The sequence below is a fragment of the Arachis ipaensis genome, chromosome B10 (assembly GCF_000816755.2).
Source record: "Arachis ipaensis cultivar K30076 chromosome B10, Araip1.1, whole genome shotgun sequence".
Taxonomy (NCBI): Eukaryota; Viridiplantae; Streptophyta; class Magnoliopsida; order Fabales; family Fabaceae; genus Arachis; species Arachis ipaensis.
This window is the reverse complement of record NC_029794.2, coordinates 116,001,125-116,019,080: the sequence shown is the minus strand read 5'-3', so window position 1 is coordinate 116,019,080 and position 17,956 is coordinate 116,001,125. Positions and strand designations below refer to the sequence as shown.

The following is a 17,956-nucleotide window of genomic DNA, read 5'->3' as shown; positions in this document are numbered from 1 at the left end:
AAATGATTATTTATAATTTATTTATTATTTTATTCTAAAACGACTTTTCGGGTTGAACTACGGTTAGACCGATTGAACCAGTAAACCAATGAACCAATAACTAGAACGGTTCGATGACCGGTCTAGTTCTCAGAACCTTGGTGTGGAAGCAGAGCATAACTGTAACTCAATTTCGCTTCCGAAGAGGATCCCTCCCAATGAGAAGGTTCACGTGGTTTACGCCGGTAATCTCAACGAACCAAAACCATTACAAGTATAAAAATTACTGTTTCCTTTCTTCTTTTCTTTTTCTTCCTTCACATTCTTGATTCTCCTCTTTTCTTTCTTCATTGCAGTATCGCCGCCGTTTGCTCTCTTTTGCGTTTTCAGAACCTGTTGTCCATAGAGGACACTGCTTCACCGAATTATTGCCTTTTCGCCAATCGCCGTTTCTCAGTCGAGGCACGTTCTGGTTCAATTAAAATATATATATTGGTTCAGTAGTTATCGATTCCTTTTTACTGATTTATTTATTATTGAATTCAATGTGTCTATGTTCCAGCTTTGTTCAATCGCAGTAATGTCCCAAAATCGGAGGAGTTTCTGAGTTTGAGTATACCATTGAGATATCGATATATTCATGCTGCAGGTTTTTATTTGAAATGATAAAGGATCACTATGTGTTTTATTTAGGAAAAGCTTAGATGAAGTTCCTTATATCCATTTTATTCGATTCTCAGATCAAACAAGACTACGTAGGTATTTTTCTTCAGTGAGTACACACTTTTAATTGATGGTCTCCGGAAATATAGTCACGTATCCCTTTTTCGTTGTGATTTGGAAACGCAATGGATGGATATAAGAAACTTAGTACAAGTTATGTTACTTTTTTTCTTCCCCTTTAGATCAATTATCTACAAGTTTTATTTGCAGATGTGTTCAGTTATTTATTTTCTCTTTTTATGCTTATGGCGTTCTTCCAGCATTTTCGACATCGGTTGAGCAGGATTATTATCAAGTTCTTGGCATTTCTGAGAACGCCACTCAGGATGAGATAAAGAAGGCGTTTCTGTTGGTGAGTGATTGCTAGGAATTCTTTGTTTTGCATGTATGGTTGTTGGTTACTGGTTAGTCAAGGCTATGCTTGTTAGATTAGATTAATGATGGATTCCAAAACAGCCACACTTGGGGAAGAAACATTTGCCATCTCACGGACGTTCTCTTTTATTTGCATTTTTGTGCATATTTGGCATTTGTCAAGCAGCTGTTTAATCATTTTCTTTGAATTTTGTAGTTAGAGGTGATGCATGCGAAGAGGTACATCCATGATTATAAGTGTAAAACACAAGAGGAGAAATAGTTTTATACAGATGATAGTATAACAATTTGTTTTGTTAACTATAAACTATCTTCTATTTAGGAATTAGTCCAATGTCACAGCAGCTGATATGGAATAAGATTAGTCATTTGTCTTCTTTTTTGTATTGCTCCTTTGTTTTAAAGAGACCACGTCTTCAAATTCATAGCAATTATCATGTTTTAAATAGAAAAATGGGTTTAATCGATGTCTCAATTATCTTCGTCAATTTTATATTGTACAGCTAATGTTTTTACTTTTTAGAGTTTGGAACATGCTAGAAGGCTAGCAGCAGTTTTCCTGAGTATTTTGGTTGAAATCTTGATATATCCTGTTATTATGCACCTTTGATTTGGGAATATTTGGATTGAAGGGTCTTCTTTTACTAACACTGTATTATGGCATACTTTCTCTGGTGTGTGCAGCTTGCTAAAAAGTACCATCCAGATGCAAATAAGAATAATCCATCTGCAAAGAGGAAATTTCAAGATATAAGAGAAGCTTATGAGGTCCTTATCATGACTGTTTGTTTATTTCCCCGTGTGGTGGTCGTTTAAACTAATTAATCAGCATAATGATATTTCACCTGCCTTTTTGTATGTGATATCAGACGTTGAGAGATTCTAAAAAGAGGGGCCAATATGACAAGGTAGGTCTTTTTCTCTTCCTAAATGCTATTAACATTTAAGATTTTTTTTGTTTAGCTTTTTTGTAATTTTTTCTTTTGTTTAGTTTCTGTAATTTAGATGACTTCCACTCTAATTTAGGAAGTTGAATTGACTAATACTTTACCATCATTTTATTCGATGAATCACCCTTTTCAGATGAAGAAGCAAAGCCGTGGTTCACAGAACATAGAATATGACAACGACAACGATGATTTTGCAGAAAGGTTTCAAAATGCGAAAGAAAGGTTTCAAAATGGTTTTCACCATGAGTTTTCTTCTTCATTTCATACAGTATTCTCGGAGGTACTTTGGTTGCTCATACTTAATGTTGTTTTTATTTTCACTTATTTTGTTCATTTCATAAAGTATTTTTCCAAGGAGGTTTCTCAGCATTCTTGATCATGACAGCTATTTGAAGAAGAAATCACTCATTCTTCATCAAGTATAGAGGTCAGCTTAACCCTGTTTCTGATCTATTGTTTGAAACAATTTCTACTTTTTCAAGCCTAACTTCTTTATAAATGTTTTACTAATAGGTGGAGTTGTCCCTTACTTTCTCAGAAGCTGCAAGAGGGTGCACTAAACATGTGTCATTTGATGCATTCGTTCCATGTGATTATTGTGGTGAGTAAAATTACTATTTTCAGGGAATTAAGAAATCTAGGAGAAATTCATCTCTTCTGGAGTTCAACATTTGTCTTTTCTATATGTTATGTTGTGTCTGGAAATGGTATAATATTGCCTTTGAATGATCTTTAACTGCACAAGTAGTTTAGTACAAAATCTAGTTTATCTAATTATAATAAAAATTTAAAATGAGCCCATGTTTTACTTTATTGAAGTTTTACAGTTTCCCATTTGTGTATGAGGCTTGCAAACAGCTGCCTGATTAGTAAAAAGTGCTAATGCCATCCTGTTAGGCAGGAAACATTCATGATGAAATCTTGTGATGAATCCAATTTGTAAAAGATAAATCCTTGGCCTAGTGAAGTGAGCCAATATGTTTGTTGTTCCCTGTGACATATGGTAATCCCATTTGATGCAATCATTTTCCTTTTATGTTAATCCAGATGGGAGAGGGTATCCACCACGTGCGAAGGCTAAAGTTTGTCCAACATGCCGGGGCTTAGGTCGAGTAAGTGTCCTGAAAGATCTATGTTCTTTATTAGTATGGGATACTTTTAAACAAGATTTGACTCATGCATGAAACTATTTCTTTTTGTTGTATTGAAGTTATCAGTTATCACTTATAAGAACATTCTTTTATTCTTGATTGTAATGTTTTTTTCTGCCAGGTAACAATACCTCCATTTACATCAACATGCATTACCTGTAAAGGATCAGGTCGCGTCATTAAGGTGTTATCCTAATTCCACAGTCCATGCCAAAATAATCGTGAGGTTGGTTGCTTTGTGTAAACTTGTATTTTCTGTCCCTATTTTGTGCAGGATTTCTGTACGTCATGTAGAGGATCTGGGGTGGTTGAAGGGATTAAAGAGGTTAAAGTTACAATACCAGCAGGTTTGATTTTAGTATTTGTGATGAGATTACCAAGAACTGCAGCTTTGCCCGGCATCATTATTGTTAAATTTAATGGAACATGGTTTGATGTTTGTCATTTTAGTTGCTTATTCTTATTTGAAACGGTCAATTAGAAAAATGAATTTGATCATTTTTCGTTGTACTTGCTCAAATTGAGGTGATACGGGATAGTATCCAATCTTTCTTAAAGTGTTAGGTATTATACACAGGTGTTTTTAGGAAATGAGATCTCCATTCTGTAGATTTGCTTTAGCCTAATTTGGTCCCTCTTATACATGAGAATTTTTCAGAAATGAGATGCTTTATGCATGATGCAGATCTGACTTGCCTTTGCCATACTTACTTTCATTTTATTTCATTCAAAGTCACTTTTTTTTCTGTTAGTCTTATTGAATCCTTAAATTAATGGTTAGGTGTGGATACTGGAGATACAATCCATGTGCCAGAGGCCGGGAATGCCGTTAAAAGTGGAGCTCGACCTGGGAGTTTATACATCAAAATCAAGGTAAAGATCCCCACCTTTTTCTTCTCTGTTTAATTATTCAGTGCAGATCTTAAAATGCATATAGACTGACACCATATTATTCTGGGTCAGAGGGTCACGTTAGCAAAATGACAAAAAGTCATCTTAAATATTTAGTGGTTATCTTTGGAGGACTAGAATATACATTTAATCCATATTTATAAATTAAAATAGATAATTAACAGAATTATTTCTACAGCTTTGTTTATTGACTCGCATATTTTGTCTAAAAGATTATATCTTGGACTAGAATGTTAAAGTTTGAATATTAAATTATCATTCCTCAATGAATATAAATGCATTAGGCGAATGATAAGTTAGGTGAAGATTTCATTTAGAAAGTCTGAATTAACTAATATAATACCAAATAAATCATGACAAACATTAACATACCAGTTGTTATCAATGAAAATGATCTGTCTAAATAATCCACTATGGTTTTTATGCTGGCCTGCTCAATTCAACTTATCTAGCTCTTCCCTGGGACCCATAGGCAACTTGGCTAGTAGCTTAATTATGGACAGGTCAGTGCTTCATCACAGAAGAAGAGCTACATTGTTCCTTGAGCATGTAATTATGGGTGTTCAATATTTTGGATTTGATACCTGTATAGCATGCATATTTTATCTTAATTGGCACTTGGACATCTATATTGTTCATGTGCATGGAGATATATGTTCTGCACCAATAATATAATTTTCTTTGTGGCCATGGTTAATTATTTTCTATTTTTCTTTTCTTATTAGAATGTCATCTTATCTCTGGTTGTTAGGTCGCCGAGGATTCAGTTTTTGCCAGGGATGGTGCAGATATCTATGTGGACTCTAATATTAGCTTTACGCAGGTGAGTCCTAAAATACTTTTTGTGGTTTCACATATGGACATCCATCTGGTACTTTGTTATTTTCTATTTTAAAAGACTGATAAGCCTCAAGAAGATTGGCCTGAAGTTGCTGGAAACGGTGTTTCTTTCAAGACTGTTTATTAATCCTAGCTTCTTATTAGTATATAGTTCACTTTGGTTGAAAATAATGGTGTTCCTCTTATGTTATTTGAGAACCAGCGTAGAAATGGATGTATATGTTGAGACCAGATATTGAAAAAGGCATTGTAATACGTCTCGCCTCCTTCAGCCTGAGGGAACAGATTTTCACCAATAAATATAAGAGGAATAACTTCAGTTATACTGAAGTTTATTCTCTCTCATGCTGTTGCTTGTAATGTTTTAGGAACAACATACCATTTGCATCTTAATTATTTGGGTGTTAACGCACCCCCACTCTAATATATTCGGTTTATAGCAAAGTTTTAAACATTTTACAGGCTATTCTTGGTGGCAAAGTTGATGTGCCTACTCTATCTGGGAAGATGCAAGTAAAGGTAAGATACAATTTATTTTGATAGAACAGTCCCATCATTGGGGAAGGAAGGTTTAGGGAAGGACATGGAGATGATGCCCGGTCTTTTAAGGTCATAAGGATACTTAATACTCCTTAATGAAAGTTCATGAATTGAACTTGACACCAACCCTTGATCAGCTCAGCTCTATCTGATCTTCCTTGTTAAGACAACCTTCGCAGTATTCATTTTGTGTTTCAAAGGACCCAAAGATTAAACCGTTTCTCCTCCCCTGTTTTCTTCCAGTACAACAATAAATTTAACAAAGTGCTACGGAAGGCATACTGCTGTATTACATGCAAAACTTCACTCTCTAGTTTTATTGTTTTGATTCCATATGTGAAATCCATGAAACTTCTGACAGCACAATTATAGGGGAAATAATTGAAGTTATGGACCCCATTAAGAAATGGGTTACTTTTTACCTAGGAGGACAGTGGTTCAGAATAGTTTGACCTGCTAACAAGAAGCCTAATTATGTTAGGGTGAAACTCTACTAATAATTAATACTCTTCTAGACTTTTACTCAGCAGGTAATGCAGAAGTTTGTGTCTTATATAAACTGGTTGCATTGTGTGAAAACTCTACTGGAAATGATGGCAATGTGGGTCTGGTATTTTAGTCTAATATTTTGAGCTTTAAAAATAGTTACCAAGCTTTTTTTTGGTTTGCAAATTGAAACATTTTATTTCTTGAAAAATGAGGACTTTTCCATTGAAAGTCTTTGTGCTCAATGGTGTCACAAACGTGGCTTGTTTTATGCCATCATCTCCCTCTCATAAATTCAAGTCTTCACATTTGCCATGGGCATATTTCGCAACATTGCTTGTTTTGTACCTACTTGGTCTAATAGTGTTATTCTGTTCCCATCAGATACCCAAGGGTGTTCAACCAGGGCAGCTACTAGTATTACGAGGAAAAGGTTAAATGAACGGTTCCCCATTTCATATACAGTTTTGGATAAGTTTGTTGTCTTTTTTCTCATGGTTCTAGAATTGCTTCTTTACCATACTTGTTGATGCAGGACTACCAAGGCATGGTTATCTTGTACATCATGGGGATCAGTATGTGTGTTTTCGTATTAACTTCCCCACGTAAGTTCCCGTACTATTTATTTTTTTTTGTTGATTTCATATACCTTAGAAACTTTGAGGAATTTGTTATTTATCATGTAAAGTAGCAGTAAAATGCTCCTGCTATAATGTTATTTTTCCCCCTCTATTTCTTTATTGATGCTAGTTGATATTATAACATCATGGAAAATGAGTTATATAGTTGTTTGCTGTCTTTTTCCTGCCCTTTACATCAGTGAATTTTTTGGGGGAAAAATTGAAGGATAAAAAATCAAGGGTCAGTGCCACTTAATCTGATATGTTCATTAAAACCAGTTGATGAGTACCCAAGGAAAGTGGGGAGCCACATCCTCAGAAGCTAGTTGTTAAATAGAGAAGGAGTGAGCATGGGGAGAGAGGGGTAGGGGGCATACTACTTGATGGAGCACTTTGAGCATCCCATATTCCGATAGGTCTCTATTAATACACCACCCTATATTGTCTGACATCCTAAAGGTTGCACTTTGCAGTACATTACTCAACATCTTACTCAGCTTTTTGCTAGTCAGAACACTCTGCAAGGAGCCCACTTTGTGTGCCAACCACAAGCTCTGATACAATTGTTAAAAATGGTTGCATTGGAGAGCTTTGCCCTTGAACCATTGCCAGCTCCATATTCTCATAATCCTCCAAGTATTGAGTCTGACGAAGCTTTCCGCCCGAATCAACCATCCATACACACCATCACCTGAAAACAGAGGAACTGTGGATCTCACTATTCTGGTTTGGAACTGTGTTCTACATCAGAGCTTGCTCCTTGTTTATGTTCTGTGAGGAATTCTTTCTCTGATCAACACTCTCATCTGCAATGCAGTCGTCTCCATGGCCTTGCCATGTTCTTCCTGTCTCCTTGCAATGGCTGGGATGATAGTCCCCTTCAAGCTTGGCCTCCATTGCTGAACATGTATGAATCCACTTGAATCAAATGCTCTGATACCCTCAATAACTACCCAGGGAAACTGGAGAACTGTACGGTCAAAGTTAGCTTTTAAAGGTTGGGGAATTACTCTCCTTGAATACAATACCAAACATCCTTACTACACGATGTGGGACTTTGGGCAGCACATATGGCCCAAAGTATCTAGCAAGAGTTAATAAAACTAAACCATAAACTGAGCTGAAACCAATTCATGAAAACCAGGTTTTCCATGAAATGTTTAAAACTGAACCATTTAGTCCTGGTCACCAACCTCAAACTGAATACTTTGTTGAAGCAGTTTTTGACTTGTCTTTCTTTTTGGACAACACTCTTACTGCTTTGTTAAGAAAATCCAAACACTACTCTGCATTCTCTTCCTAAAAAGGGTGTTGTTTCCAATATCACATGATCAATTTCATTGTTCTCATTGTTAAAGCTTTGACTCTGTGATTTCTGAAACTTCCATACACTTGTCCTCAGCTCCAGTATTTCTTCTAGTTGTTGGTTGTTCTCCTTGATCTATCACAGATGTCTAAGATTGTGATTCAATGTAACAAACTCTAATGTTTAAATTGTTTGGGATTTTGAATAGCAATGATTTTGTGGGTTCTAGTTATAGGAGGAAGGGCATTGAAAAGGGAAACGTTTTTCCAACACAACCACACATATTATCCGTTCATCAAGAACATGGATCAAAGAGTATTTGCTATTCTAAAAGCAGTAGTGCTATTTCTTTATGCTACAGGTAGTTGTTTGGTCAATGCTTGTTGTTATGGTTGTGAAAATTGAACAGAATTATTCAGTTGTCAGAAAGAGATATATATATATTTTTTTAATCAAAAAACAAAGACATGCATTATTATCAAAGTTGTTTCCAGATGATATTTTTTATTCCTTAATAAGTTAGTATACAACTATACACTAGTGCTTTTACATTTTTCTTTTCGTTCATATTTATAAATAAAATAAGCACCAGCTTGCCAAGTAATAGTTACTTTTGCCTGCTCATAAATTACTTACGATCCACACTTTCTTGTTTTAGTAAAATTAATGAACGACAACGTGCTATACTTGAAGAACTAGCAGAGGAGGAAATAAAGCAGGAAAACTGCTCAACATTTGAAGGAAACTGGTATGCCTTTGTCTTAGTACTGGTAGTTCTAGTTGCTTTATGTCCAAAGTAAGGCTTGATGGTTGCTTGACTGTGCATGTTGTAGAAAATACTGAGATAGAATGCTTTGCAGTAGAAGTTAAACTAATGTACTTCTAGAGATTTTACAAAAAGGAAAAATATAAAGGCACTGTTTCATGAACTCTTTATCTATGATCGTTTAGAGAAAATAAAGGATGAGGGATAAGGGATATTGGTTTAGTATCTATACCTACCCCAGTAACTGCTTACAAATACTTTATCTTGAGTATGATTCATTTGATCGTAAGTACAGCAGTTAGTGCTTTATTGGATTGGTTGATATCCTCATTATTTGCATACTTGCTTGATTTGCTTAGATTAGCTTTTTCTATTATAGAGCTGTATTCTTGAGTAACATCTGATTGTAATTTAGATCCAACATGGATAACAGGCTTTACCAGCAGCTATGTACTGGTTGAACTTACAGGTGGAAGCAAATTATTGAACACTTGAACAGTCCAAATATTATGGTAGAACTATCTGTGCTGATCTTAATCCTCGTCCTCATGCACAAATTGTTGAGCTGAGAGCTTGTTCAGACATCATTTCCTTGGACTTGCCGAAGACAAATCCATGGATTTGTTTTATTCTTCAACCTTGTAAAGTAGAAGGTAATGAATTTACCATTCAGGCACATAAACTATCTGGTACATTCTAGCTATCCTCGTTCACTTTCATTTGTCTTATGTGCATGTGTCGAGGGAGAGAATTTTTGTGGCATCACAAGATATTTCATCGGTTTTTATAGAACTACTTGAAATAATTGTGTTTTGGATGAATTCCCTTGAGAGAATCATCTCTCAGCGTCAATATATATATATATATATATATATACAGAAATCAGATCCCTTAATACTAGGAGATACAACAGAATCAGATATTTAAAGACGGAAACTATATCAAAACAGAACAACTTATATAAAGCCTGTATCTCTAATCTGATATTCAACACTCCCCCTCAAGCTGGAGCATATAAATCATATGCATCAAGCTTGTTACATATGTATTGTATCTGAGGACCCCGGAGAGCTTTGGTGAAAATATCTGCAAGTTGATCGTTGGAGTTGACAAATGTTGATACTATTTCCCCACTTTGCAACTTCTCCCTTATGAAATGGCAATCAATCTCTATGTGCTTGGTCCGTTCATGAAACACAGGGTTGGAAGCAATATGTAAGGCAGCTTGATTATCGCACACCAGTTCCATCTTACTCGACTCACAAAACTTAAGTTCCTTAACTAATTGCTTCAACCATATAAGTTCACATGTGGCAAGTGCCATAGCTCTATATTCAGCTTCCGCACTAGATCTTGCTACAACATTTTGCTTCTTACTCTTCCAAGATATCAAGTTTCCACCAATAAAAACACAATAACCAGATGTAGAATGTCTATCAGATGGAGATCCTGCCCAATCTGCATCAGTATACCCAACAATCTGGTTATGTCCTTTATCTTCATACAACAAACCTTTTCCTGGAGCACCTTTGATATATCTAAAGACTCTAACAGCTGCGTCCCAATGACTATCGCATGGGGAGTCAAGAAACTGACTTAGGATACTTGTGGCAAATGAAATATCTGGCCGAGTGACTGTCAAATAATTCAATCGGCCAATTAATCTGCGATATCTACCAGGATCTGCAAGAGGTTCTCCTTGATCTGGACTAAGTTTTGTGTTGGGATCCATTGTTGTATCTACAAGTCTAGAATCCAACATTCCAGTTTCTTCAAGAATATCCAGAGCATATTTTCTCTGTGAGATACAGATCCCAGCATTAGATTGTGCCACTTCAATTCCTAGGAAATATTTTAACTTCCCCATATCCTTAGTCTGAAAGTGATCAAGCAAGTGCTGTTTTAACTGAGTGATTCCCTCATGATCATCTCCAGTAATGACAATATCATCCACATAAACAACCAGATATATGGAGGTCATGGAGGAAGAATGACGGGAGAAAACTGAATGATCTGCTTCACTCTGAATCATGCCAAATTTAGAAACAACAGCACTAAAGCGACCAAACCAAGCTCGAGGGGATTGTTTCAAGCCATATAAAGATCGGCGTAAATGACATACTAAGCCGAAAGACTCCCCCTGAGCAACAAACCCAGGAGGTTGCTCCATGTATACTTCCTCATCGAGATCACCATGTAAGAAAGCATTTTTAATATCAAGTTGATGAAGAGGCCAATGGCAAATGGCAGCCATAGAAAGAAAAAGACGAACAAAGGCCATCTTCGCAACAGGAGAGAAGGTATCACCATAGTCCAAACAAAAGATTTGAGTGTATCCCTTAGCCACAAGGCGGGCTTTTAATCAATCAATGGTTCCGTCTGAGCCGACCTTAATAGTATAGATCCAACGACAACCCATAGTAGATTTGCCCGATGGCAATGGAACAAGATCCCAAGTACCAGTAGAATGTAAGGCAGACATCTCCTCAATCATAGCCTGGCGCCACCCTGGATGTGAAAGAGCTTCTGCTGTTGTTTTGGGTATAGAAACAGAAGACGAAGAGGAGGTAAAAGCATAGTGCGAAGATGATAAACAATGGTAACTAAGAAAATTATAAATAGGATTAGGATTACGGGTGGAACGAGTACCTTATTTGAGAGGAATAGGAGGACTACTGCTAACTCCCGAAGAAGGATCCAAGGACGGCTCAACCACGGGTTTAGGAGATGAGTTATCTTGGACTGCAGGCCGTGGGCGGCGATGATAAACCTGGAGAGGCTTTGTGGGAATAGGAGGCCCATCTAAGTAAGGAACAGGAAGCACCTCCGTAATGGAAGGTGAAGTGATGTCGGGTGCAGAGAAAAAATGGGTATTCTCAAGAAAAGTGACATCGGCAGACACGAAGAAACGATTAAGAGCTGGAGAATAACAACGATAACCCTTTTGAAATCGAGTGTACCCTAAGAAAACACATTTGATAGAGCGAGCAGTTAACTTGTCTTTGCCTGGGGTAAGATCATGGATGAAACAAGTACAATGAAAGACTCGTAGTGGAAGAGAAAAAATGTGTTCATGAGGAAATAAAATGGAATGAGGAACTTGATTTTGCAAAACAGAAGAAGGCATACGATTAATTAAATAACATGCAGTCAGAACAGCCTCACCCCAAAACTTAAGGGGAACATGAGTATGGAGAAGAAGAGTGCGAGCAGTTTCAATCAAGTGACGATGTTTACGCTCAGCCACACCATTCTGTTGAGGGGTATGAGGACAAGACGACTGATGTAGAATGCCTTGGGAGGACAAGTAAGACGAAGAGGGTGCTGAAAAATACTCACGAGCATTATCACTTCATAAAATTTTAATTGAAGTTTTGAATTGGTTTTGAATTTCAGAACAGAAAGACTTGACATGTACAAATAATTCAGATCTGTCCTTCATTAAATATAACCAAGTGCAACGAGAAAAGTCATCAATAAATGTGACAAAATAACGAAAACCAGAATGAGAAGTAACACGACTAGGTCCCCATACATCAGAATGAATAACAGAAAAGGGAGACGCAGCTCGTGTATTGACACGACTTGAAAAAGAACTACGAACATGTTTACCTAAATGACAAGTTTGACACTCTAAGGTAGTAAGACGAGATAAACTCGGGACCATAGCTTGTAACTTCGAGAGGCTGGGATGTCCCAGGCGACAATGGACCACGTCCGGAGACTCAACAGCATCAACAGAAGACACAGTAGTAGTGGGTAAGGCAAGCTGATACAGTCCTTGAGACTCGCATCCTGTACCAATCGTCTATCCCGTCCCTCGATCCTGCACAATGACGGAGTCAGCAAAAAAGGTAACAGAACAATTGAGAGAACGAGTAAGTTGGCTAATAGAAATCAAATTGAAAGGACAATTGGGCATGTAAAGAACAAATTTGAAAGGTAATGTAGGAAGAGGAGTAGCTTGACCTATTCCCTTAGCACCAATTTTAGAACCATCAGCCAAAGTGATAGAAGGAAGAAATGCAGGGTGTTTTTAGAGAGGACAGAAGAAGTACCAGAAATGTGATCAGAAGCACCTGAGTCAAGGACCCATGGTCCAAGAGAAGAGGAATGAGAGATACAAACAACAGAATTACCAGAGTGGGCCACCGAAGCAACGGGAGTAGATGCCTGCTTTGAGGCTTGGTACTTGAAAAACTCATCATAATCATTGCCAGAGACAAATATCCCTTGTGTTTGTGCGGCGGAGTGAACGTCAGATGGCTCATTAGTTTGGACAACATTAGCTACCTTGGTAGGACGACCATGGAGAGCATAACATTTATCCTGAGTATGACCAATCCTATGGCAATAGGTACAACTAAGGCGAGTACGATTACCACGACCCCCACGGCCGCCGCGAGTGGGCACTGGAAAGGACACTTGAGAAGAAGATTGGGATGCCAATGCAGTTTGGTCGAAAGTATGGGTCTCAAGAGAGGGGCCGGATTGCAAGAGTCGTGCAAATACGTCTTGAAGGGAAGGAACGGGTGAGGTGCCCAATATTTGTTGCCAAAGAGATTCAAGTTCAGCTGGCAACCCAAGTAACGTAAGTACCAAAAACAGCTTTCCCTGTTGAGCATGATGGTCATCAGCATTAGACACATAGGGAAGGAGAGTCGACAACTCTTCCTTGACAGCTTCCACAGCCCCAACATAAGATTCCATATCAGTTCCTTGAAGCTGTAAACTACACAGCTTCTTAGCAACATGGTAAAGTCTTGCAATGTCATTAGTGTATAAAGCTTTAGCACGATCCCACACCTTTTTACAAGTTTTGTAAGCCCGAAACATAGTCAGCTTTGGTGGATCAATGGTCTGCCACATAAGGTTACATAGCTGGGCATCAATCTTCTTCCAAGTGGTTTTGTCAGTGGCGCAAACATCATCAACAGATTTAGTAAGGTGGTCTTCATAGCCTTGCCCCATGAACCAAAGTTCCACAAAATCAGCCCAAGAAAGGTCTTTTTTGGCAACCATCAATTTTTCAGAGGTCATTGTAGCGGTTCCAGAAATGACAGATGTTAGAACAGCCGGTTTGCCACCATTGGAGTTGGTGTCAGGGGTTACCTCAGAAGACATGATGGCAGACACTCAGAAACTACCAGAAAACACCTGCAGAAGGGAAACGAGGGCCGGAAAAACAGTTTCTGACGAAGAGACACAGCTGATAGTGTCAGCTGGTGAGAAAAGGGAACACGGCTAAGAGATTGCAGCCGGAAAAGAAAAAAAACAAATAGAAACCAGAGCCGGGTCGGAACCCGCTCTGATACCAACTTGAAATAATTGTGTTTTGGATGAATTCCCTTGAGAGGATCATCTCTCAGCGTCAATATATATATACATAGGTACGGAAATCAGATCCCCTAGGAGATACAACAGAATTAGATCCCTTAATACTAGGAGATACTAGGAAAAATCAAATGATGTTTTAGTTCCTTCTGTTTGCAGCTAATTGTTGGTAACAATTGAATATCAAAATGGGTGCATTTAATAGATTGGTCCAAGGACTCCTTATTGAATCGGGCATTGGCCTATTAATTTGTAACTCTAGATAACTATGCTTATTGCTCACTTTTGTTCCGTTGTGGCAGATATGATATAGTGAAGCAAGGAGTGGGTGCTCAGATTACTGAAAATAAAGTTGTAGTTGTACGAAGCTATTTCTTGGCGCCAGTTCCTTTTTCAATACTTACGAAAATTTCACGAGGACCCTTCTGATTAATTCTTAGGCCATCATCATGGTATTCAGAACAGAGATGAGAACATGTTGTGCATCATTTTTTCTTCTCTTATTCTTTCAATATCTTAAATTTGGTGCGATAATCTTGTAACTATTCCCAAGTGTTGCCTTCTTCAATCCATTGTTATACTTCAAATAATATAACCACAAATTACATTCTTTTGATAGGCTAATTGGCAATTAATCAAGTTTTACAAAATATAATTCCTCTATCCTTTCCTTTTTCTGTTGATTCAGAAATTTGGTATTTCTATGAATCAATATAGGATGAACTGTGTATTAATTGTTTGATTCAAATATATACCAAATTAAATTCAGATGTATTTATCCAAAGAAGTATTATAAACTAGAATTTCTTACTACTAAGTACATTCAATGGTAAAGATGTTACCATCTAAGGATGATAATGGACCGCCATTGTTGAAAAGATGGGAATGGATATTCCTTGTTTAGTCAAGATCATGGGCCCCAGGGCGACCTGCTATATTGACAATTGAAGCAGAAGCAACCTAAGATGGTGAAATCATGACAATGACTGACTTGTCAATCATGGAATAAGAGAGAGAGGGGGACACTGAACTTGCTCTGTATTGAGGCGGTGATTTTTGTTCCTCTTCCATTCTTGTTTGATCTCTCCATAGAAGTAGGACACGAAGCCCCATAGAGAAAGTACCAGAGCAACCCCCTTCTCTGCTTCAAAATTCTCCTTGTACAAGATCACAGGCAGAAACACGGCAATTATAATCCCAGACAACAATGACGAGGCACAGAAGATAACTCCTATTGCTCCCAAGAAGAAAAATTGCCACATCATAGCACTCCACACTAACACATAATAGTACTTTGTTTCTCCAAGCTCATAATCTCTAGCTTCTCGTGGAATCACCTGCAAAACGAAATTCCCAAAATTGTCTTAAACATTACAAATTGAGAAAATCTTAAAAGGCAACATTATACCACTAAGCACTAACATTGCAGCTAACATTCAACAGAAGGAAAAGAGTATTCGAATTCTTAAAAATAAGAATATTCGAAATCCAAACTTAATAAAAACTCATCATAAATGCGGTAAGGTTTATACCAAATTTGTTTGACAACCTACTATAATATTGGTTGAAATTGACGGAAATAGTGTTTCTCTAACCTTATTCATTACTAACAAGGGATTGGAAAAGTTTTTAGAGAAAGCATTAAATAAATCACACGAGCATGCATGCAAGTATTTCTTAAAATGTATATAATTCTTGGGGTAATAAAGTGGTAACAGATCTTAAAGTCGTTATTTATTATCATCCCAATAGTGCAGAAAAAAGTGGCAAAGAAGCACATAACGAATTGAATCTCCATGACCAAAGAATAAGTGATATGTTGCTTGGTCTTCTTGTAAACCAACTCCACAAGAGGCAAAACAAACCCGTATAATGCAGCCCCGGCTACAATCATAAGAAAACCAACTATGTACTTCCCAGTGGACTCACCGTGAGGACGGTCCCCACTGGACCGTAGGGCCAAAACCACAGCAGCAATGGTCAACAGAACTATGGAGTTCACCGAATAAGCCGTGAACTTCTGCTTCACCAATAGGAAAGCGAAGACGGCAGTGAAAGAGAGGTGGGAGGCCTGTATAAGACAAAAAGTGGACACTGGAAGAAGAGATACACCGTAGGCATAGAGATAAGCTTTGGTTTTGCAGAGTTGGTTGTTTTGTTGCATCTTTGATGTATATAGGAAATGGAAAGGGGAATGAGCATGACCGGGAAGCCGGCGGTTTCGAGGAAACTAGAGAGCCAGATGCGTTTTCCGCCGTGTATGAAGTAGAGGCGCATAACGAGTGGAGTTTGTAATGAGACGAAAAATTTTAGTTGTCTTCATGGTGGATGACTGGTTTGGTTGTTCTTCCCTTCCATCAGTTTCAACCATCGCTCTTGATAGCTAGGAAACTTTGTCTTGCTTTTCACTTTTTGTTGGACTATGCTCTTCTCTCCTGGTAGTTTTTAGCATATGGAACTAAGCAACTAACTGAAGCGAAAGGCAAGGTATGCTCAAAAGAACATAAAGACAAACTATTTAAGATGTAGATATGTGTGGCTCATAAGTGAGAGATTTTTGCATAGGTGAAGGTCCAGAGATGGAGTGAAAATGATCAAACCACGTTGTTTTGACTAAAATAAGAAATGCTATTTGTATACTAAATATAACCCGACCAAAATACATTGTGGACTAACTTCGTACATGAAGTGAGAGAGAGAGTGAAAATTAATTTTAGAGCAACTCCAGGGACGTGAATTTCCAGAGTACTGTTCCTTGTGTCAGTGTTTGAATCTGAAATCAGGATAAAGACAAGACATTAATAGAGACACAAAATTTTGTATTTTTATATTTATTTGGTGGTAAATTAAAACAAATTATAAAAATATAATTTATTTTATTTTTTTATTTAAAATATCTGAGAAGAAAAATATAATAATGACAAATATAATTATGAAAAATTATCAAAAATAATGAAAGAAAAAATAAAAAATAAGTTTTGTTCTTTGTTAGTGTCTCTGGTTCTTTCCGTCAGAATGAACACAAAATGTACTAATTCAATGTTTCTGGACACAATATTTCTATCTATGTCTCATCTGTCAAACACGATTTTGTGTCTTTGTGTCTTTGTCTCAGTGTCCCGTCCCTGTAAACAAACGCAACATGTGTGCATGGGACGATCCTTAGGTATTTTTTCTAACGTATCCTCCGGTTCATCAGGTCAAAGACTAATCTATTGCGGATCGTAACTCTATTTAAGAGTTTGTCGCTGGTCAATAGGCTGTTGCAGGCATAAGGTGGAATTTGAACTCCCGACACTTACTTAAACGAATTAATGAGCTAACTACTAGACCAACCCAACTTGGTTTGGAACGATCCTTAGTTATTAGAAGAAATTAGAACATGTGGTCACTGAAGGAATGAAGCCCACCCTAGGAACCAAAATCCTGCTTGCTCCGGTTAAGAGTAAACATTTAACTCGATTCTGTCTATTTTTATGACGATTAAGATAATTTTTGTCCAAAAATAAAAGATACTTCCACTTTGATTTTTTTATTTTGGGACAATACAATTTTTTAATTAAAAAAGTCAATAAATAATAATCGAAGTTAATTTTGTGAGAGATTTTATTTATAATTTGTGGAGTTTTAAACTTCAAAATTCTTTTCAATAATAGGACTAACTACACCACCATTACTACTACCTTCTTCATCCTCATCATTATAATTTCTACTTCTACTATTTTTATTGTGCAATTATATTTTATAATCATCATTATCTTCTCAACCATCGTTAACAGCAATACCAATGCCATCAACATTACAATTCTCTTCTTTTATTTCTTGTTCGATGCTATTTTTTTCTCTTTGAAAAATTTTTGTGTTGTAATTACTTGTTCTCCATATAATATTACTTCTAATAAAAATTTTTCTCCACTTAACCGCCATCAGTAAATGAATTTTTCAAATTATAAATAAAATTCTAAAAAATTAAT

The 17,956-nt window shown here is 37.0% G+C and overlaps 2 protein-coding genes across 11 annotated transcripts in view; one reads left to right on the top strand and one right to left on the bottom strand.

Moving 5' to 3' along the window:
* The window catches only part of LOC107622493 (chaperone protein dnaJ 1, mitochondrial), a 16,013-nt gene extending 1,368 nt beyond the window's left edge, over positions 1-14,645 (top strand). The window contains exons 3-23 of one of the 10 annotated variants that reach the window (XM_021114351.1): positions 68-224; positions 336-441; positions 542-628; positions 963-1,054; positions 1,762-1,845; positions 1,947-1,985; positions 2,161-2,307; positions 2,413-2,454; positions 2,541-2,628; positions 3,075-3,139; positions 3,300-3,362; positions 3,453-3,525; positions 3,960-4,051; positions 4,842-4,913; positions 5,393-5,449; positions 6,341-6,389; positions 6,492-6,561; positions 8,112-8,243; positions 8,541-8,630; positions 9,118-9,301; positions 14,285-14,634. In XM_021114351.1, the coding sequence (XP_020970010.1) occupies positions 114-224; positions 336-441; positions 542-628; positions 963-1,054; positions 1,762-1,845; positions 1,947-1,985; positions 2,161-2,307; positions 2,413-2,454; positions 2,541-2,628; positions 3,075-3,139; positions 3,300-3,362; positions 3,453-3,525; positions 3,960-4,051; positions 4,842-4,913; positions 5,393-5,449; positions 6,341-6,389; positions 6,492-6,561; positions 8,112-8,243; positions 8,541-8,630; positions 9,118-9,217 (1,659 nt within the window). In that variant the 5' untranslated portion in view covers positions 68-113 and the 3' untranslated portion in view covers positions 9,218-9,301; positions 14,285-14,634. Of the gene's footprint in view, positions 1-63; positions 225-335; positions 442-541; positions 629-719; positions 739-962; positions 1,055-1,761; positions 1,846-1,946; positions 1,986-2,160; positions 2,308-2,412; positions 2,455-2,540; positions 2,629-3,074; positions 3,140-3,299; positions 3,363-3,452; positions 3,526-3,959; positions 4,052-4,841; positions 4,914-5,392; positions 5,450-6,340; positions 6,390-6,491; positions 6,562-7,049; positions 7,303-7,393; positions 7,574-8,111; positions 8,244-8,540; positions 8,631-9,063; positions 9,302-14,284 lie in introns of those variants that run through there. The other 9 variants (XM_021114352.1, XM_021114353.1, XM_021114354.1 and 6 more) reach the window with 9 other exon arrangements.
* On the bottom strand, positions 14,315-16,739 carry LOC107622495 (purine permease 1-like). The gene is made up of 2 exons (XM_021114358.1): positions 15,912-16,739; positions 14,315-15,319 (listed from the first exon to the last, which is right to left on the bottom strand). The coding sequence occupies exons 1-2, from the start codon at positions 16,144-16,146 to the stop codon at positions 15,300-15,302; spliced, it is 255 nt and encodes an 84-aa protein (XP_020970017.1). The 5' UTR covers positions 16,147-16,739; the 3' UTR covers positions 14,315-15,299.

Bases quoted from the DNA above. Each gene is read 5' to 3' on its own strand.
- LOC107622495 (XM_021114358.1), bottom strand. From the start codon at position 16,146: ATGCAACAAAACAACCAACTCTGCAAAACCAAAGCTTATCTCTATGCC. The intron at 15,320-15,911 runs GTGAGTCCACTG...TTCGTTTTGCAG, and splicing joins CAGTGGGGACCGTCCTCACG to GTGATTCCACGAGAAGCTAG.